Source organism: Lutra lutra, chromosome 2, assembly GCF_902655055.1.
Source record: "Lutra lutra chromosome 2, mLutLut1.2, whole genome shotgun sequence".
Taxonomy (NCBI): domain Eukaryota; kingdom Metazoa; phylum Chordata; class Mammalia; order Carnivora; family Mustelidae; genus Lutra; species Lutra lutra.
Window position 1 is genome coordinate 99780477 of NC_062279.1, and position 23345 is coordinate 99803821.

Sequence of the window (23345 nt, forward strand, 5' to 3'; positions counted from 1 at the left end):
CACTGGTTTTGGTAGAGTAATAGAATACAACATTGTCATTTATTCTTTTGCATCCTCTAATTCTTTAAAATATGTTGATAAATTTATCTTTAACCGTATTTCCCTGGATGACTTGTCAAAGGTGGGATGAGGGGGGTGAGGAAGGAACTGTATAAACAGTCCTGTAGTGGTGGTTAATACTTTTTTATCTTAGATTATCTATTATTATGTGTGCTTTATTTTTCTTCTCAGATTTGGTATAATGTAATTTCTAATACAGAGATTAAGTTTATGTTCTATAACCTACTGCTGATAATACATGAGTGAAAAGCTATGTTGCAAATAATCGAAACAGGGCAGGGACGGAGGAAGGGAACTGAAGAAGGAAGGAAAGGAAAAGAAGAAAAACACTGTGGCTCTCAGACATAAATATGTGGTTTGCCTTCTAATTGCAGTTATATTCTTTTTTACTGCATTATTAAATTTTATGAACAGATTTGTTGGATAAATTTGTATTGAAATTTATTGCATTATTGAATATTTTGAATATTGAATAGTTAACTTTTTTTTAAGTTTCATTCATTTATTAGAGAGAAAGAAAACAGAATGAGAACATGAGTTGCGGGGAGGGCTGAGGGAAAAGCAGACTCTCCATTGAGCAGGGAGCCTGAGGCGGGGGCTCGATTCTAGGACCCCGTTATCATGACCTGAGCCAAAGGCAGACATTTAACTGACTGAGCCACCCAGGCACCCCAGATAGTTAACTGGTGTTAGGAAGCCAGCTTCGCTTTTAAAATTCACTACAAATAGGCTCCACAAAGTTTCTAAGTCTTAGTTTCCTAGGATATGAATTTAAGGCTTAGTTTAGCAGTTCTCTTAAGATTTCTAAGTCCTAAGCCTGTGTGATTTATATTTTGAAAGCCCATATTTAATCAGCAATCTGAATCAAAGACGATTTAAGCTACACATTTTAGGCATGGCATGTATTGTATATTTATATTATTTAAGGTCTGAACATTTAGATTTATAATCATAATGTTCACTTTTCTCTGACATCATACCCATACAAATTGCCCAACAATTGAGATAATTTACATTTATGTTATTGGACAGTGAAACTTTGGGTGTTAAATTTCAAAATGGGATCTGACCAGTGTTCTTGACTGGCTTATCTGACTAGTTATTTTAACAGTTCAGTGTTTTCTGTGATCTCATTAGCTGATGAGCACAGGTTCCCATTCTGTAACTGTATAACAACACAACAATGCTAAGTGGACAAAAATATGTTATTTCACTTTAGTATGGATTTCCTGAAAATTTTTCAAAGTTACCAAGCAAATATTTATGAGGCTGTGCTATATAAGGGTGTGTGTGTGTGTGTGTGTGTGTGTGTGTATACCATAAGAACTGATATATATTGTTTCATTGTCTAATATGATTCAGGAACAATTATAAAGATATGACCTTAGTTTCAGTTTTCTTATTAGAAAAATGAAAATCTTTCATTTACTTAGTGGTTATAATACCCTTGTGAGCTATTTCTTTTACTGACCTTTTGTACTATGCTTCTGTAGCTGCCTTGTCCAGTATGGTGGCTACAAGCCAGATTTGGCTATTAAACAGTTGTGAAATGTAGCTTGTCTGAATTAACATGTGACTATAAGTGTAAAGCACACTCAGATTTCAAAGATTTATCACAAAAAAAGTTTAAAATATTGTTTGCATGTTGGGATCATGTTTTATTGGATTTAATAAAATAGATCATTAAAATAAATTTTTTACATGTTTTTGGTGTTTTTTCATAATGGCTACTAGTAAATTTAAATCACATATGTGGCTCATACTTACGGCTGTCACATATCTTTTATATGAGGAAAGACAGGTTTAAAAAGACACATACTTTCTTTCATCTCTTTCCATTCCTACATTCAGGGGTTAGAAAGTTTTCTAAAGCTCTTTATATATTCCATAGCAAGAATTGAGAAAAGGAGCATGCTTGTGGACTATAGTAATGCTATTAAAAGGATGCTTACTGTGATATAGAATTATTATGTGAGTTAGATGGTTTCTTTGATAACAACTAACTTCGAAAAACACTGATAGGTATATTTAGTGGTTTCCAAGCTCAGAAAAAAAATTTCTATAAAATATTAGTTCCTGTTTTTTTCTCTTACACAGAATTTTCATTTGTGAAAGAGCAGGTGAAAATTTTCACATGTGATAGTCATACATTCCTAGGACACAGATTCTTTAAGTTCCTATATGATGTCAGTGAGAATAAACTTTTTTCTCTGAAAAAGTGATTGTCTCTTGTCCCCATCCCACCCCCATTTCCATGTTTACTTGTCTTGTTTTTCCAAAAAGACATATTTAATGCCCAGCCTAGGTTTATTTTCTACTTACTCACTAAATAAGGAATAACATTGTTATGTTTTATATTTGAAATTGTAAGGTACATTTCTTTTTTCTTTTATTTTTAATTTAACTCTTTGTTTTACAGATGAGGGCAGAAGTGCAGTTGACCAAGCAGGTGGTGCACAGATTGTAATTGACCATTTAAGGTCACTGTGCAGTATAACAGATCCCGCCAATGAGAAGCTCTTGACTGTCTTTTGTGGCATGCTGATGAACTATAGCAATGAGAATGGTAAACAAAATTGAAAACTTGCTTTATCTCTGGGGGAAGATTAAAAATAATCATTACTATAGCACAGACCAAAAATATTCAGAAAAATTATGAGCAAAGAATTCATAAGTGACAAGTAAAATTAATAATTAGCCAACATTAAATCACAGTGTTTCAAAAATATAGAATGTTCTAATTTATTAACTGGGACAAGTTTTTGAAGGGTTACCCATGTTAATACCAAAAACGAAAACAACATAATGGTATGCTATAATATTTTTCACGCACATTTTCGAAATAAGCAGTATTAAAATAGTTTCATGTTTATTACTTTATATTAATACCAGGAGTAGCTTTAAAACACAGACACTATATTTGTAAAATTATTTTATCTAGATACTAGATTTACTTGTCAGAATAGAAAAAATCTTTTAATAAAATCTGGCATTAGAAAAGTAAAGAGTAATTGTGGATTCTGATTTTAGAAATTAAATAGAAGTTTCTTTTCTCTGTAAAACATTCTTAGAACTTGGCAACAAATGACATGTCAAAATTTTCAGATAACCTATATGGTTGTTAATTAAATGAACATAAAAATGGTGATATGAAAGCTTCACTATATTTTTAGGTGTCATAAAAATTGTATCATCTTATATGAATTACAGCATGGATCGAACACTCAAAAATTCTGATAGATTTCTGGGCTATAACACTCTTCAGATCTTTTTGTGGTTTGTTTTATAATGGCATCTTAAGCTTTAGTCTTTGACAGAGACCTATTTTACTTGCATATTGAACATGTAATATTATTCTTCATTTTCATGTGTTCTAGAATCCCATGAAACTTTAGGCGTATTTTTCATTTTTCACTTTTGGTAGTCATGAGTCCAAAGAAGTATTCTCAATAATTAAAAAAAAAAAAGATAAACATTGATGATGAATGAATGGCTACTGACATTTGTCCTTGGTGTTAGTGACAAGCACAAACAGTGGGGACTGTAACCCTTGTCCCATTGAACAGGGAGAGCTACTACCCTCCTCTAGTCTATAGTTTCTGTATGGCAATTTGGCCAGCTACTTCCATATCTTTTCATTTGGAGATGGGGGTGTGGGGGGAGCTGCAAATGTAGCTTTTCATGTGATGTCTGATTTTTAAATGTTGGATTACATGCGCTTTTTTAGCATGGTACAAGCTAAACTTAGAATGTATTCTCAGGTCATATCCTATACAAAGGATACCTGTTTTTATACCTCTGAATTAAAATTTCCAATAATAGTAATAAATAGTTTTTAATTGACAAATGGCTAGCCATTTAAACTCAAGATAGTAACAAATGGTAGCCTTTATAGGGTCAGGTACCACTTTTTATCTCCCCCGTAGTGGACTCACTTTTGAAGAAAAAATGAACAGGAGAAACAGAATGAGTCTGCATGATCCATAAAATGAATAGCTGGTTCCTAAATGATTGAAATTTGACCATTATGCACACATATCTGAATTGCATGAAGCAATCATTGGCCAGTTGCTCATGGCGCTTTAGCTTCATTTGGGACATCTTGGACACCCATCTTCATTGGGTGTTTATCTTGGACACCTGAAAAAGTGGGACAAGATGCTAAATGGAAGAATGGTTTAGAAAGATAAATGAAAGAAACTAGCCATGAAGTTATTAGAGCAGCTTTGGATATAAAAGGATTAGTCTTATTATGGATTTACACTCGTTGTATAGTTGTTCAAAGATCTGTATAAAAGCATATCAAATGGCCAAATGGTCTTTAAAAATATCACTCATTCTAATCCAAAGGAGACTGATTTCCTTTGAGTCCCTATAGTAGGATATTACAATGTGTAGACATATGTGTATTGAGAAGGAAATGATTAACAACATGCAGAGTCCACAATTGAAATGCATAATATCTTTGTTTTGTTAAGGGTAGGCTTTTTTCCTGGCAAGTATTCCCAAAAATAACTTAGATATTTTGGAAACCTTGATTAACTTTCTCAGAACATTATCAGAGCAGAAGTGTTTTTGTTCCATTATTGTAAACCTGTGATTGGACTGCAGCTTTCAAAAGTTATTAGATAAAATAGAAGTAAAGTTATCTTTAGTTTTTTAAACAGGTGCCAAACATGTAACTGTCTTCTTTCCTCTGCTTGCATTTACATTTGTCTGTCATGGGGATCAAAGTTTGTGAAGTGCTTCTTTTTCTCCCTAATACTCTTTAACTTAAATTATATTCTTTTCGTTTTGCTTAATTATTGTATCTTTGTTATTCTGTTGATTACTCTTTTCTTTAAAATGTGTGTTTAAAGATTTGCCTACTTAAATATTGGGTCGTTTTGGCTAACTTTAGATCATTTGATACTGACTGTGTACCCCTAGATGAGTCACTGAGGAAAAAAAATAGAGCTTTTTGAAATTCATGGGGCAGTTTTTATTAGCATGGAAAAATGAAGTTCCTTTTTATGTGTATTTACTATTGGATTTCAGTACATAAGCCTCATAAGCTGGTAACTGAGTAGAGAAGTTGAGTGATAAATTATTACTCTACCAGAAAAGTTAACTGTGTCCTTAGCCCTAAGAGCTTAAGCCTTGTTCATAGGGAGTTATTCCTTTAGCTTCACAGATTATTTTTTTTTATGTAAATATAAGAGAGTGCTGAAAATGGTCACAAAGATCTACCAACATAGTTTCTTGGATGATATTTTTAAATTGTATATTAGTCCTAAAAGTAAATTGACACCAAACTGACACTTAAGATATCTTGATTCCTGTCCATCTGGTGGACAACTGTGAGCATATTCAATTTTTAAATCCATTAAGTAGGGAATAAAAAAAATTCCTAACCGCATGTAAGACAGATAAATTATAAAAATATGTATGTGGTAAAGGTGTTTTTGTGCCCTTTGATGAAACTGTATAAAACTCCAGGTTCATGAGTTTTAAAATCTTGAACCAGCTCAGGACAATACACTTTTAAGCTATGAGCTGAATATACTTTTTTGTTTCCCCATTTGTGAAGCAATTAAAATTTTTTATACCCAAACTCGTAAGTGTAGAATGTCTGAATAGAAAAAGTTATAATTGCTTAGCCAGAAAAGTTGTATCCATAATATTATATAAATAAAATCATGTTTAAATAGAATAAGAAAAACTTTTTTTTTCCCAGTAAAAATCATTTAAAATTTATCCTTTTGGGGAAAATCATACCTATTTTTCACATGGCAGAAAAGCACTCTTCAATTCTGTGGCTCTCCAGAATAGTCTCAGTGTTTGACAGTTCTGGTTAGAGCAAAACATGTTGACAGTTTGATAGTCAGTTTGAGGAAATATGCAGAACTTCCTATATTTTCTTCATCTATTTATTACTTATCCTATAAACAAGAAACTCAGACCTATTATTATAGTTATTTTTATCTCATTAGTTTCTTGGGTATCTTTTTTTCTGCCTTTGGTTACCCAATGCCAAAATATTGCAGCAAAGACTAAAACTTCTGTTCAGATCTATTTTCTTTTCTTTATTTATTTATTTATTTATTTGTCAGAGAGAGAGAGGGAGAGAGAGCGAGCACAGGCGGACAGAATGGCAGGCAGAGGCAGAGGGAGAAGCAGGCTCCCCGCCAAGCAAGGAGCCCGATGCGGGACTCGATCCCAGGACGCTGGGATCATGACCTGAGCCGAAGGCAGCTGCTCAACCAACTGAGCCACCCAGGCGTCCCTGTTCAGATCTATTTTCAAACATAACACCATTTTAGCTTGTAGTACAAGTCTGGCAAATATTTATTGACTTCTGGATATTTAGTATTGTATAAAAAATTTTTTATTAACAAAATCAGTACTTGGAAGAAAAATGGGTTTTTGAAATATATTTTATTAATTTAGAAGCATTATAAACTTGCCCACTATGTTACTTGATATTCCCTATTCATGTTCATTATAGTAGCAAAAAGTAGCATTGAAAATACCCTGATGGTGGTGCCAAAAATTTACTGTAGGTGATCCACAAACTTAAAAAAAAAATCTGTGCATGTATACTTGAAAATTGATTGCAGTTTGAATGGAAGCAAACCAGTAATCAAAAGCAAAGCACTGGCGTTATTTAACACCTTGTTCAGGAATCTGTTGATGGTCACCATTTTTGTTATCTTACCTATAATATGTAATAACCATGGTGACCGTGATTAATCAGTAAATATCTCTTGGAAAACTCTGTAATTGAGAATTTAATTTTTTTCTGAATATACCTATGCCAGAGACATAAAATATAGAGAGAAGTCTGTTATAATTCTTTTTTCTTTTATTTTTCAAAGTCTGACTTTTTATTTTATTATGTTATGTAATCACCATGCAGTACATCATTAGTTTTTGATGTAATGTTCCATGAATTATTGTTTGCGTATAACACAGTTCTCCTTGCAGTCCATGCCCTCCTTAATACCCATCACAGGAGCCAATCTCTTCACCCCTCTCCCCTCTAAAACCCTCAGTTTGTTTCTCGTAGTCCACAGTCTCCCATGGTTCCTCTCCCCCTCTGATTTCCTCCTTTCATTTTACCCTTCCTTCTCCTAATGTCCTCCATGCTAGTCCTTATGTTCCTCAAATAAGTGAAACCATATGATAATTGTCTTTTTCTGCTTGACTTATTTCACTTAGCATATAATTCTTAAAATCATTGATGGTAAGCACTAAAGCAAGGACTAAAGTTACTTGTTGTACATAAGCTGTGCCATAAGACAGAAACAGAAGAAATAAATGTGCCATCAAGGAAGGAAAAATTAGTTTCCTTCTCAAATGATTAACATAATATACACAGTTCATGACTGGCTTCTTTATATAAGCTGTATTATATATATGTGAAATATGTATATATATGATAGCAGTTTGAAAAATATGTATATTGGATATTTGGATTTCAGTTTGAGGATATATATGTGTATACATGTGATCTATATTTAATTGTATATGTATATATGCTTTTTCAAATAGAGCTGATTTTTCTCTAATATCTTAATAGTTCCCTGTTACCGAAAAACTAATTTCTCTTTTTCCGTGGCTCCTAAAATCTCTCTGGGATACTCTAATAATAATTCTCACATTTATTTGCTGTACAGACTCATGATAAGTGAACTATGTTTGAAGGGAGGCCATCTGTGTGGTTTAGGAAATCGAGCTCAAATGCATGGGTGTATTACTGGAGTGTAACAATTGAATTTAAGTATTCAGTCCAGCATATAAATTCAGTTGTTTAAAATAGGCCTGTAAAGTGTTTTCTCTCTAACATAAAGGTTACTTGATATGTAATTAATGTAATTAATTGTAACTACATTACAATTAATGTAATTAATTATATCTGCTACCTTCATTTCAACCAATAGCAACAATTTCACAATTTTAATCTTACTATTAATCATTTTCCTGGTAACCTCAGTCTAGTAACTGGCTTAGTTTTTCTTCATACTTAAAATAGGAAGAATGGAAGTTAATAAGGAATAATCCTGATTAAAAACTAAAAAGCACTTTGGCCTGAGCTACTCGTTTATTTTTATGTTTATTACAGGTGAGAAAGAATACTTCCTAGATATTAGATGTTTAGAAAATGATTTGATTTGCATAAGTGAGGAACTGTTTCCATAGTTTATTTACTATGGGTACAAGCTAATTAATAATTACACATAATTCCTAAATACTAAAAGATTTTTGCCTAACTTTAAGGTAAAAAAAATCAAAATATAAAATTTTATCTTTGTAATTTATTGTCTTTTCCCCATATTAATTTGCCAGTATACCATTTCAGTGTATTTTCTGTTCATTTTCCCCCCCTTGTTTATAAAGGCCAGGGAGATGTGCTTTTAAGTTTGCATCTTTTGAAGTCCAGGTTGTCAAATTAAAATACTCTAATGTGTTAAACAGATTGTACTATAAGACTTTTATGGTCATTTAGGCTTTAAAAAAAATATATGGTATAATTCTTTATTTACCATTTTCTCTTTGTAAAAAATTTCTGAATTTTTACTGTTTGTCTAACAGAGAGCATTCTTACTTACTCATCCAGGTTGAGCTCAAGAAGTTCTGCTACAAATGTCATTTTAAACAAATTGTTTTACTGAACAACAGAACAGTTAGTTGTTCTTGTACCTCCTGCTAATTCAATCTATAAATTTGACCTATTGGATTAGCTTAGCTTTTCATCATAATCCTTCTAAAAAATTACTATAATAATGCTCTTACTTAATGGATAAGGTAAGAATTTGTTTTTTAGTAGAAGTATACAAAATGCACATTCGGTTTAATTCCACATGGTCAAGTAGTAGCATTAATGTTTAGCTTTGACCATTATAGAATGAACTTCTGAATGTAAGCATCTGAAATTTTATCACAAAAAATGAAATTATTGTTACAGTTTTTTCATTAATGATTTAAGGTTTGGCTTTATATTACAGAAATACTACTTAGCAATTTTAGCTTCCTAGATTTTCTTATAATCATAATGGTGCATTTAGCATTGTGATACTAAATAGATACCAAATTATAACTAAAGGCAGTAGTGTAACAGATATGTTTGGGGTTCCTCATTCTCTAACGTGTTTTTCTTTATTTGATTTATGTCTGGATTAAAGATAATTAATCATAGATGTTATTGAAGATTATTTTTGAGATTTGCCTCATAGTGAAAATTTGAGGTGGCAGGGTTGGCTTTCTGACTTTAATTCATCATCACAAGATATAAAGAATTCCCAATTTGCACTTCTTTTTGAAAGATTCATGGCCTGAACAAAAGTAACTAAAAATTAAAAACAACTCCTAACATTTATTTTATGTTGTAAATTCTAAAGATGGTAGGAAATCTGACCTCTGTTATTCTGCCTCGATTTAATTTTTTTACATTTGCATAGTTCACCATTATTAGTTATTGCCACATTTTAAATACTGCAATATAAATATATATTTACATTTCAACTAAATGACAGAATTTCAGCATATGAAGCACATAGGGAGATTTTCTATATATATGGAATGCTTACCTATATTTAAAAATGAATATTTAGGGGCACCTAGGTGGCTCAGTCGGTTAAGCTGCTGCCTTGGGCTCAGGTCATAATCCCACGGTCTTGGGATCGAGCCCCACGTCAGGCTCCCTGCTCAGAGGAGAGCCTGCTTCTCCCTCTTGTGCTATTGCTCTGCCTTCTTGTGCTTTCTCTCTGTCTCTTTGTCAAATAAATAAAATCTTTTTTAAAAATAAAAAATAAAAATGAATATTTAGGTAGTAACAGTAAAAGTGAAAGAGTAGGCCTTGTTTTTATATTGATGTTACTATACCAGTTGAAACATGATGGTATCAAGCCCATGATTATTGACCGTGTATAGGTTTGTAGGAAATACCACTGAAATAAGTATTCAGATGTTTGGCCTTCCAAGAGCTAAGGCTAAAGCCAGAGGTGAATAATGGATTTGGGCCACATATCAGTCCATTTTCAATGTGGACTGCTTCAAATAGCCATTCAGAGAGAAACTCAAGGCAGAGAAGTATCATACATAAAATCACTCGTATAGAAATTAGTAATACTGCTTTCTAACTACAAGTAAAATCCAGTTAAGACAAAATTGCCTGTATTTTGTTAAATGAAAAATTTTTAAGTAAATACTGTTTGAAAAATGGGGATTGGCCAGAAATCTTTTGGTTATATAGATGTATCTTTTAACATAGCTGTGTATTGTGAAGAACATCTGTTTAATTTTAAAGTGTAAAAACTTAATAATAGTAATGCTTCAGTGTAACTAGTAATATTTGGGGATTTTTAAAGCCAGTAAATCCTTCAGTAAAACAAATAATTTTTGTTTTTAAACATAATCTGTTTGTAAGATATACATGTGGTGGTATAAATTAACCTGGCAATGAGCTTAATTTGCTATACAAAACTATAAACTTAAATTTACACCTCCTATGGATATGGCCTTCCTTTCGGCAATGCCATTCGAGAGCAGAGACAGATATATTTCTCCCACTAAGAGCTGCTTAAGCAACAGCTGGCAGTAGTCCTCTTAAAAGAAAACAAACAAAGTTTTGATCTTCAAAAGACAGTTTCTTTCTGAGATGAAAGTATAGAGTTTCCTTTAATCAGAGTAGACTTATCTGTAGAAATTTCCTTGGTAGCAGTACTCATTACAGCAAAAGTTGATCTGTAGTAGTAATTTAACCTGAAGGGAGTCCAAGGGGGGAGAAATTATCTACTATGTTAAGACATAATCACTCTATGTGTCATTGGATTGAGAACAGTATATGCATAGGTCACTTAAGAATAATAAAAAAACTGGGGCGCCTGGGTGGCTCAGTGGGTTAAGCCGCTGCCTTTGGCTCAGGTCATGATCCCAGGTCCTGGGTTCGAGCCCCACATCGGGCTTTCTGCTCAGTAGGGAGCCTGCTTCCTCCTCTCTCTCTGCCTGCCTCTCTGCTTACTTGTGATTTCTCTCTGTCAAATAAATAAATAAAATCTTTAAAAAAAAAAAAAATAAATAATAAAAAAACACTTTTCCTTTCTCTTGTGATTTTGCTTTGGGGTTTTGTTTTTACTGTTATTTTATGTCATACTCACTTGTTTTTTCGTTATTTCTAAAACATACAAAAGGGAGATTTGGCTCTTATAGAGTCTTATTTTCAGAATCTAGGAAAAAAGTTTGAATTCTTTTCTATTTTTTATTTAACTGTTAGAAAACAATTGTGTAAATGTATTGTTTTAAACCTCCAGTATTCTCAGTGCTAATGAATTTTGATTTTATTTTTTCCCTGAAATTACTATTTGTCATTGAAATGTATAACCTGGGGCTAAAATTATAGACATAATCTGAGTATAGAACATATAATGCATATTTTGTTTGAAGAGGGCTTTTAAAATAATTGTTGTAAATATTTTTACTTTTATATGCTCATTACTAGGTTTAGAATAAAAGTTCTCCACTTTCCTCCATTTTTCTCCATCAGTCAACAAAAAGATATTAATAAGTAACTGAAAACTGTACCTGCATATGTGGATGTGCAAAGTTTTTAACTTCAAATCATCCTCTTGGTAGCTGTAAAGTCAGCTTACTTTTCACTATTTCCCTACAACTTGTTTGAACTTAACATTTCTATTCACTGTTTTACGTCATTTTTAATTTTTGTATCCTTTTTTGGAAATATATATATCATTAGTCAGGGGCAATTTTCTTCAGTCTTTGTTATGCCCAAATGGTTTTTATCTAATTTGTATTATAAGTCAATAAGATTTATATTTTCCTGTGTTTATTGTGTCAGCTGTGTATAATTTACTTGCTTATAGATTTTTTTACACAAGCCTGTAAATAGGAATATTGTACTTCTTTACTATGAATAGTATACTATATATGCATACTGATGTAGAGACTATGTATTTTGAATTGTATATTATTTTGACAAAGTTTCATCATTAAGTCCTAATTACTGATAAGCTTAATAATCTTACTGTCTGTAAGTGCCTTTTCTTATGAATAAGGTAAACATGTGTTGCAGTCTTCTTAAGGAACTTATTCTTTATAATACGGATCAACATAACTTCAGTTGAGTTACTGGGATTCTTTTCTGGACCTATAATCTATCTATACCAATGTTTTAAACATTAAACTTAAAACTCAGGGGGAAAAAGGTTCTTCAACTTAAGATCTTCTCTCCAGATCTCCATTCTTTGGAGTTTCCATGAGTGTGACCTGAAGAACTTGGAACCATTGAAATTCAAATGTAGGTAGGTAAGTGTTCACACCAGCGCATGCGTTGATTGCCTTATATCTCTTTGTATATGCATCTGTATTGCACCCCCTCAGTGCCTTTCTTCCTCTTCCTCCCCATAGATCATGTAGGGCCTGTGTCATCTTGATATTTTGTAATTCTGTATTTTGGTTAGTATTTGTCTGTGATGTGTGTCAGGAGCAATCTTTAAAAGTCTTCAGACATTTATGACATTGTGCTGTCTAAAGACTGTCTTTCACACATAAGTGTTTGCTATGTACGAGGCTGGGTTGCATTTTGTGAATTGTGTTTGTTGAGTTCTGATAAACATTCCCCTGGAGTTGCTGGTTGGTATTCACTGAAGGATGCAAAAATTCTCAGTCCTGCTCTGTTACACTTTTTCAATTCTAGAGAATGTGAACTATTTCTGGTTCTAAGAATGTCTTCCAGTTAGTTTTTGATTCAAAAGTCATACTCCTGATACCATTCATAATATCATGAGTGTCACCTATCATCCTTTGAAGTCCATTCATAAGCTTTCTTTGGGCAATGAGGAAAAAGTGATTAAACTTAATCATTTGCTTCCAGCAATAAGAATTCATACCAGTTTATTTCACACAAACCGGAGCCCTACTTAACCCCACCCCTCAAAAAAAATAATAAATAAACCAAACAAACCCACAAAAACAAACTATGGATAACATACTAAGTTGTAACTGAAATAGGCAAACAGACCCAACCATGGAATATTCTCTAGGCTTAAGTAGTGTTTCTACTCAAATAAGCAAACTAAGATGTTCAAGTTCTCAATGTAATTTTGCTCATAATATCCGAACACCAAAATCTGGGGTTCCTACCATGCTTTTAATTTTTATTTCTTTTCCTGTTATTTCATCTGCCAAGCACATCACTGAATTTCAGAATCTTTATTCCATGTTCTGTTTTGTTTCATTTTCCATCTCCTGTAAAAGCTAGGTAATCCTTTGGCAGTGGTTCTTAAACTTTTGGTCTCAGGACTCTTTAGACACTTAAAAATTGTTGAAGACCCTATAGAATTTTTGTTTATAAATATGGGCTATACCTATCAATATTTACCATATTAGAAATTAAAATGGAGACAATTTTAAAAATTACTTAATACTGCATTTAAAATTTATAACTCACATTGCCATGTGTTTTTGTGAAAAATAACTTTTCAAAATTAAAAATACAGCTGGGGCGCCTGACTGGCTCCGTCTGTAGAGCTTGTGACTCTTGATCTCAGGGTTATGAGTTCCCCATGCTGGATATGGAGCCTACTTGAGAAAAAAATAATAGCAAAAGTAAAATAATCGCTGAGAAGAACAGCATTTATTTTACTGTGAATGTGTGGTGGGGAAGAACATGATGACCACCAACAGAATTCGATGCCACTGACTAGGTTCATAATAAAGCCCCAGCAGTTTCACCCACCACTGTTTCTGCACCATTGTGCGAATATCAATACAGTGAAAAAGGCATAGATAATCTTGGTATTTTTATGAAAGTAGTTTTGATTTTGTGATCCTCTGAAAGGGTTTTGGGGACCCCATTTTGAGAACCATGTTCTAGGATACCTGCTTATCTTGAAATGAAAATTTGTATCAGTCTGTTTAAGTAAATTTTTTTCCTCATCTGGGCCTTCATTATCCAGGAGAATGACTTGCCTACAATTGATATGAACAGATTTTAGAGTTATTTGAGTGTAATTTTTGTTTTAGTTAGCCTCACAGGAGTGGATATAAAAGAAAGCACCCAAGTAGTCAAAAATGAGTATGCCCATTGGATGACTATATAATTTTTCTCTTTACTTGTGTGTGGTATGTGTGTTATATGTGAGTATACAATTAATTTGGCTCCTGGGTAGCTTTGAAACACATTTTGCCAAAGCAAAGTGATTTTAATAAATTAGGATGATTCACACCTACTGACTGCCATTGGACTATGCTTCTTTTTCTCCTGATCTACCACAATTTCAAATATTACTGCTTCAATTTGTATGCCAAAGATTTTATGAAACTGTGCAACATTTCCTCTGTTTTTTTGTCCCTCATTTCCCTGGAACCAAAATTCGTAATACCTTAAAAGCAGTCCAGTAAAGTGGTAGAGATGCCAAGTTAGGAGAACATGAAGAACATCATCCTCTAAGTGGTATTATTCTCCTGTTTAGTTATCCCCTTCATAAAATTTGTTATTTCTCTGATGTCCCTGGACTGTTGGATATTTATACTTGGTACCAACAGTACTGAGGGGGTGTGTGATGCTTACATATATGCAGACATTTAGTGGAGTTTGACTCACACTCAATGCATGCGCTAGTGCTCACGCTTACATACCTGAAACTTAATGATTCAACAGTTCTGCAGTATTTGAGGAGATAGTCAAAATGAGTAAATAAATAAATGAAAGTTAAAAATACTGCTAAAGAACAAAGATCTGCAAAGGTGATCCAATAATAAAGAACTTCACTGGTAAGTAATCGAAGTAATTTCTGACTTGGAAAGCTTATTGGTGCTTGATCATTATGAATACTATAACCATAATACAAGTATTCTGCCGATAAAACACGTAATACTATACCTTATAACCTAAGTAATTTGCTTATAAGATAATACAAATATTGTGAATCATCAATTGCTGAATTGTATAGTAAGAAGAAATATGTAACATTAAAGGCATAAGAACAAATCATTTAGTTGAATATACTCTTTTATTCTTTCTCTTTTTAGAATAGATTTCATAATTCCATTGCAAAATTTGAAATTATTTTAGACTATTTGAACTCTAAATGTAAACTTCCCCTTTTCCCAGGCCTGTTTTTTTGTTTTGGTAATAGGCCCCCCACAATTGAACCAGATAGTATGCGTAATTACCCACTCATCAGTTTTCAGGGTGATGAGCCTCTGTTGGCTGTCCCCTTCATAATTACTCTAAAAGCAGGAAAAATTGACTTCAAAGACCAACAGGCATATAATCGACTGGCATGTGAGGCAACTCAACCCACCTTCTTGTTCTTATCTGATAATCACCCAACCACCTCCTTATCAGTTGGTTAAGAACTGGAAAGACTGATGAAGAGATTAGTAGGCAGACTGTCAAGGGATGCGCACTCTAAGGAAAATGTGTTTGTAATAAACAGGATTTTTATCTTTAGATTCCCAATAGGTAACTAAAAAAGAATTTGGAGAAAATTGTTAGCTTGAAAAATGGCATATAATTTTTAAAAGAAACAGAATTTTGAAAGCATTCTGTATCTTTGGATGAAAGTTATTAATAGTAATAGTGTTTTGCATAGGCATGTGAATGTTTATATCTTTCTTAGCTTATTGTAAGAGGCAGAACTTTTGATTTTCGTTTGGCTTATTTACCTTCAGCTTTGCTACAGGTATTCTGCCATAATTTGTTCATGAAGAGCTATTGTGGAAATCCCAGGCCTGTTAAGTACTTTAAAACTAATTAGTTTTCTTAGAAAATGAGGGCAAGCAATGATGACAAAGTGTATTGATCTCATCCTCTTCACCTCTCAAGCCAAATTTTCCTTTCTTTACTATGATGCTTGTCACTATTAAAACTTCGAAAAGAAAAATATTTTAAATAACACATTTTTTTCCTTACAAAACTACTTTCCTTCCTAGCAGTCATCGAAGAACATTCTGCTACAAATAATCAAAATGATTTTTGTATATTATATATCTTTTTCATTCTTTATTATAAAGCAGCTGTTTTAAGGGATTCTAAGATTCTGTCTTCTCTTGGTCTTTGTTAACTGTTTTTTCTCTGCTTTTTGTATACTCTGCTTTCCTATAATACAGTATAATACAAATATTATTTTGTCTAACTTTTTCACATAATGATCAGTGGTAATTTTTAATTATTTATATATTTTTAAAACTTACTCTACAAAGGTATAAGACCCTGTTTTTTTTTTAAATTTATGTTTTGACATATTATTTGAGTTCTGTTCTTTTCTAAATTTCTTTTAATCATTTAAAAGATTCAAAACTCAACTCTTGTGAACTAATGTTTTAAGATTTTTCAGACAGTTGTATGGATGGACTTAATCTTGTTTTACTGTAATTGAAAATGGTATTGATCTTGCAATAGGGAGAATAAGAGGTGCTTTCTTTTTACTAATGTCCATTTGATACATAAACACTTCTGTTTGTTTGTTTTTTACAGATTCCCTTCAAGCTCAGCTTATCAATATGGGTGTTATACCTACCTTAGTGAAATTATTGGGCATCCATTGCCAAAATGCAGCTCTTACAGAAATGTGTCTTGTTGCATTTGGCAACTTAGCAGAACTTGGTAAGTCCTAGTCATGAACCACAAATGTAATTAACTTTATTAACGTACTTATAATAAAATTTCCTCTAGATGTTAACAACCTGGAGATCCATTTAGATTATATTTTTTGAAGCAATGACAATACTTGCTTCGTTGTTTAAAAAAAAAGTAGGTCCAATTATATCTTATGATTGTATTGTTTATAATTGGAGGTCCTTTGCTTCCCTCATTGTTTTATTTATCAAGGTTTAAAGTTTCCACTTGTATATTATTTAATAGAATTGAATATTTAAAATGATCTCCACTTGACTTTAGTATTCTTACATGAGAGATGGTCTTGAAATCAAGTATTGTTTTTCCAGGACAAAAATAAGTATTCTTAATTTATTGCATTTTATATAAATTGTTTATCAGGTAAAAAGGAACCTAACAGACTAAGGTTTCTCCCCACTTTTAGAAAATCCCTAAAAATGATAGAGGACTTTTTCATAATAATATATTTGTAGTAGCATTAGAAAAAAATATTAGAAATCCTTGAAAATCAGAAGGCAGACAGAAACAGACCAATACTGGAAACACAGCCCAGTCACAACAGAGAAGAGGACTGATGACACCAGCATCCTTGTCTCTTTTCCCTGTTTTGTTTTTCTCTGTATCATTGATAGTACTCTCTTCTTTCTGACCTTCCTTCCTGTGATTCTTATAAAGTTACAATGCCTGGTCTGAATCTACCCCACAACCATGTTCATAATAAATTTTGTATAATGGGGACAGTGAAACCAAATGATGTTTTGTCATAACTAAATATAATAGCTAAAACAAATTAATTCTGTTAATTATACCCACTTATAAATAAATAAATAGAAGCACTAGGACTCTGACCTTGGATTTTCTGAGAGCTCGTTTTCTTACATACTACACATTAAAATCTTGATCTCAGTACTTTCTTTAGCTTAGACTTTAAATGCTTCAAATTTAGGGGCGCCTGGGTGGCTTAGTGGGGTAAGCCTCTGCCTTCAGCTCCGGTCATGATCTCAGGGTCCTGGGATCAAGCCCTGCATCGGGCTCTCTCCTCATCACAGAGCCTGCTTCCCCCCCTCTCTCTGCTGGCTTCTCTGCCTACTTGTGATCTCTGTCAAATAAATAAATAAACTCTTAAAAAATAAATAAATAAATGCTTCAAATTTAAAGGTCTAGAGATTATCAGAGCTAATTTTTAAGTCTTTTTTTTTTTTTTGTAAGAAAAACAGCAACATGAGCTAATTTTTAAAATTGGGGTTTTTTGTTTGTTTTTAAGAACAGCAACATGTTTAGAATGAATTTCTTTTCATGAGACAAGAATTTGAGTTTCTTTTTTTAGTACCATTGATGCACAGTGTTTAAAGTCATCCTTATTATATATATTCTTATTATATATGTATTATATTCTCACATATATATTCTTATTATATATACCCAATTATTCCGATTTCATAATCTGTTTTCAGCTGTTACTGCCTTTACCCCAATTGGAGGGTGAAAGGATAAAAGAGAAATATTCCTTTACATAGTAAGACCTCTAGAGTTTATATCATGAGTCTGTTATGTCCATGTAATAGCTAGGTTATACATCAACACAAATTCAACATATATGACCCAGAATACTTTTTCTCTTTCCAGTGTGTGTTTTATTCCAATAAGTTAAGAAATCCACAAAGCATTATTATTACTCAATAGGTAAATATCAAGTTCCCATTACATTTGTATTAGACGCTTCTGAATATGACTTAGTATATGCTAAAGTTATTTTTAGTCAAATTCATTAATAAAAATGTTAAACAAATTTTTGTGGTTTTGTTCACAAAAGATACAAAGGCAAAATATAGAACAAGTATAATCTATTACAGAATTGGGGACAAAAAAAGGAAAGTGTACTTCTGTCTTTTTGTTTTCTTTGAGTCCTAGTTTATAGGACTTCCTTTTTATTTGGCTCCAAAATCTTTTATAATGAAAATTCCTGCTTAATATATTAGGATTTGGTGTATAGAAGTGATAGAATAAAAACTTGTATTTGATTTCACTTCTTTCTGGAAACTAAAACTACAGTAAAGGGATACTTTTTTAAAGACTTAAATCCACAAGGAGAAGGGAAGAGAAAAAAGGGAGAGGAGATGACACAAAAGTATTTTCTGACCTGGGAAGAAAGACTAGCAGTAAGTAATTTAGCAAAACTTTGATGTATAACTCCTAGATTAGAAAGCCAAGAAGTAACCAGTTTGCTCTTTGGAATCTTCAGAAGGATCAAAATTTGGTGGTATTAAAATATCATTCCCTTTCCATACTTTACTTCTTTTTTATTTTATTTTACCCAAAATGTGTTTATTGAGATCGTTTCCCACTCATCTGATTCAGGGTGCTTTAGTGCTCCTTCACATCTTTCTTTTTTTTTTTTTTTTTAATATTTTATTTATTTATTTGACAGACAAAGATCACAGGCAGGCAGAGAGAGGAGGAAGCAGGCTCTCAAGCAGAGAGCCCGATGCGGGACTCGATCCCAGGACCCTAGGGTCATGACCTGAGCCAAAGGCAGAGGCTTTAATCCACTGAGCCACGCAGGTGCCCCTCGCATCTTTCTTTAAAACTTGCTTTTCCTGCTATAGGCTGGCAGAGGACAGTGGAGGACCCAACCCACAAAACTACCCCTTGTGCATGGCCAAAGACTGGTGATTTTGTAGCATCCTGGGCACTTGACGTCCATGAAGTAGGGGTCGAGGCTCTGCAAAAAACATTTCTTGTGCTTCCCCTTCTCCTCTTCCGGGACAAGTGCAAGAGGTCCTTCGTAAGGGGCGTGTTCTCATGGGGAGTTCACTACTGCCAGAAAGCCCCTTTCCACACTTTATAGTAACTACCCCTTCCCATGTAAACAAAGGTTGTATATATTCTCTAGAAAGGCTACAAACAGAAAACTTATAGTCTGGGGACATCAGACTAACTTGAAGTAACAGGTACCAGAGTACCATTCCAAAAATAGTTTAAGTGAAAATACTGAGAACCCCAGTGTTATTATCCCATTTGTTCTGTAGAACATAAAGATATTTATACAAAAAGGCCATCAGACTGCCCTTACAGATAATCTTGTAGTTCAGAAGACTGCTTATGCTCATAGCTCCTAATTAGTTTTTAAATCCCAATTTCTTTTTTTTTTTCTTTCTTTTTTTTTAAATCATGATGAATATACTCTAATCCTCCTTCCCTATTTCCCACATTCCCCAACCCACCTCCCCTCTGGTAACCATTAGCTTGCTCTCTATAGTTAAGAGTCTGTTTCTTGGTTTGTCTCTCTTTTTTCTTTTTTTCCCTGCTCCTTTGTTTTGTTTCTTAAATTCCATGTATGAGTGAGATTGTGTGGCATTTGACTTTCTCTGACTGACTGACTTCACTTAACATAATACTCTCTAATTCCATCCATGTCGTTGCAAAGACAACAAGGCAAGATTTCATTCCCTTTTGTGACTGAATAATATTCCATTGTAAATATATACCACTTGTTCTTTATCCATTCATCTATTGATAGAAACTTGGGCTCTTTCCATAATTTGGCTATTGTAAATAAGGCTGCAGTAAACATAGGGGTGAATGTATCCTTCTGAGTTGGTGTTTTTGTGTTTTTGGGGCAAATACCCAGTAGTGTGATTACTGAACTGTAGGGTAGTTCTGTGTTTAATTTTTTGAGGAAGCTCCATACTGTTTTCACAATGGCTGCACCAATTTGCATTCCCACAAATAATGCAAGAGTGTTCCCCTTTCTCTGTATCCTCACCAATACTTTTTTCTTGTGTTTTCAATTTTAGCCTTTCTGATAGGTGTAAGGCAGTATCTTATTGTAGTTTTGATTTGCATTTCTTGAGCATCTTATCATGTGTCTGTTAGCCATCTGTATGTCTTTTTTGGAGAAATACATGTTTGGGTCTTCTTCCATTTTTTTTTTTTTTTAAGATTTTATTTATTTACCTGACAGGCAGAGATCACAAGTAGGCAGAGAGGTAGGCAGATAGAGAGAGAGGTGGAAGCAGGCTCCCTGCTGAGCAGAGAGCCTGATTCGGGGCTCGATCCCAGCACCCTGGGATCATGACCTGAGCTGAAGGCAGAGGCTTTAACCCACTGAGCCACCCAGGCGCCCCTCTTCTTCCAATTTTTAATTGGATTATTTGTCTTGAGTATTAAGTTGTATCATTCTTTTTATATTATAGATACTAACTCTTCATTGGATATGTCATTTGCAAATATTTTCTCCTATTTAGTGGGTTGCCTTTTAGTTTTGTTGATTGTTTCCTTTGCTGTGCAGAAGTTTTTTATTTTGATACAGTCCCCGAAGTTTACTTTTGATTTTATTTCCCTTGCTTCAGGACACATTATCTAGTAAAATGTTGCTATGGCCAATGTCAGAGAGATTACTCCCTGTGCTCTCTTCTAGATTTTTTGTAGTTTTGGGTCTTACATTTAGGTCTTTCATCCATTTTGTGTTTATTTTTGTACATGGTGAAAGAAAATGCCCTAGTTTCTTTCTTTTGCATGTAGCTCTCCAGTTTTCCCAACATCATTTGTTGAAGGAACTTTCTTCTATTGGATATTCTTTCCTCCTTTGTCGAAGATTAATTGACCATATAATTGTGGGTTTATTTCTGGGTTTTCTGTTCTATTCCATTGATCTGTCGGTCTGTTTTTATGCTAATACCATACTGTTTTAAATACTACCACTTTGCAATATAACTTGAAGTCTGAAATTTTGATACCTCTAGTTTTTATTTTTCAAGATTGCTTTGGCTATTCAAGGTCTTCTGTGGTTCCATAAAAATTTTAAGATTGTTCTAGTTCCATGAAAAATACTTTTGATGTTTTGATAGGGATTGCATTAAACCTGTAGGTTGCTTTGGGTAATATAGACATTCTAACAATATTTGTTTTTCTAACCCATTAGCATGGAATGTTTTTCCATTTCTTGAATTGTCTGGAATTTCTTTCATCACTGTTTTATAGTTTCAGAATACGGGTCCTTCACCTCTTTAGTTAAGTTTATGCCTAGATATTCTATTTTTGATAACTATAAATGGGATTATTTTCTTGATTTTACTTTCTCCTGCTTCATTATTAGTGTATAGTAATACAACAGATTTCTGTACATTGATTTTGTATTCTCCTACTTTACTGAATTCATTTATCAGTTCTAGTAGTTTTTTGGTGGAGTCTTTAGGGTTTTCTGTGTATAGTATCATGTCATCTGCAAATACTGAGAGTTTTATGTCTTCCTTACCAATTTGGTTCCCTTTTATTGTTTTATGCTGTCTAATTGCTGTGGCTAGGACTTCCAGTACTGTGTTGAGTAGAAGTCTTGAGAGTGGTATCCATGGCTTTTTCCTGACCTTAGGAGAAAAGCTTTCAGTTTTGCAACCATTGAGTATAATGTTGGCTGTGGGTGTTTCATATAAGGCCTTTATTATGTTGAGATAGATTCCTTCTAGAGCTACTTTGTTAAGGGTTTTTATAATGATTGGATGTCTTTCTTTGTCAAATGCTTTTTCTGCTTCTATTAAAGTGATCATATGGTTTTTATCCTTTTATTAATGTGATGTATCACATTGATTGTTTTGAAAATATTGCACCACAGTTGCATCCCAGGAAAAACTTACTTGATTGTGGTGTATGATTTTTTTAATGTATTGTTGAATTCAGTTTGTTAATATTTTGTTGACGATTTTGCATCTATATTCATGAGAGATATTAACCTGTAGTTTTCTTGTAGTGTCTTTATCTAGTTTTGGTATCAGGGTGATTGAATTTGGAAGATTTGCTTCCTCTTGTATTTTTTTGAATAGTTTGAGAAGAGTGGATATTAACTCTTCTTTAAATGTTTGGTGGAAAGCACCTGTGGAACCCTCTGATCCTGGACTTTTGTTTCTTGGAAGTTTTTTGATTGCTGATTTAATTTCATTGCTGGTACTTCGTCTGTCCAAATTATCTATTTCTTCCTCCTTAGTTTTGTAGGTTATATATTTCTAGGAATTTACCCATTTGTCCTATGTTGTCCAATTTGTTAGTATTTGGGCCCTCTATTTTTTTTTTTTTTTTTAATGAGTCTTCCTAGAGGTTTGTCAATTTGATTGATCTTTTCAAAGAACCACCTCCTGGTTTCATCCATCAGTTCTGTTGTTTTTTGGTTTCTGTATCATTTATTTCCGCTCTAGTCTCTATTCCTTTTGTTGAGTTTGGCTTTTGTTTGTTCTTCTTTTTCTAGCTCCTTTAGGTGTAAGGTTAGGGGTTTTGGTTGAGATTTTTTTTCTTCTTCTTCTTCTTGAGGTAGGCTGTATTGCTGTAAACTTCCTTCTTAGAACCACTTTTGCTGTATCCCAATGACTTGGGACCATTGTGTTCATTTTCATTTTTTTCATGTAATTTTTAATTTCTTCTTTGATTTTTGGTAGACCCATTCATTATTTACTAGCATGTTATTTAACCTCTATATATTTGTGCTCTTTCCAGATTTCTTCTTATGATTGAATTCTAATTTCATAAGATTGTGGTCAGAAAAGATGCATGGCGGGGCATCAGGTTAAGCATCTGCCTTCAGCTCAGGTCATGATCTCAGAGTCCTGGGATCAAGCTCCATGTCGGGCTCCCTACTCAGCAGGGAGTCTGCTGCTCCCTCTCCTTCTGCCCCCTG

General features: G+C 33.2%; 1 protein-coding gene across 5 annotated transcripts in view; it reads left to right on the forward strand.

Annotated features, from left to right (window-relative positions):
* Window positions 1-23345, forward strand: part of RAP1GDS1 (Rap1 GTPase-GDP dissociation stimulator 1) — a 155101-nt gene that overhangs the window by 95702 nt on the left and 36054 nt on the right. For 4 of the 5 annotated variants that reach the window (XM_047718031.1, XM_047718030.1, XM_047718032.1 and 1 more), the window contains 2 exons: window positions 2480-2626; window positions 16541-16669. In XM_047718031.1, coding sequence (XP_047573987.1) covers window positions 2480-2626; window positions 16541-16669 — 276 coding nt within the window. The remainder of the gene's footprint in view (window positions 1-2479; window positions 2627-16540; window positions 16670-23345) is intronic. The other variant, XM_047718034.1, reaches the window with a different exon arrangement.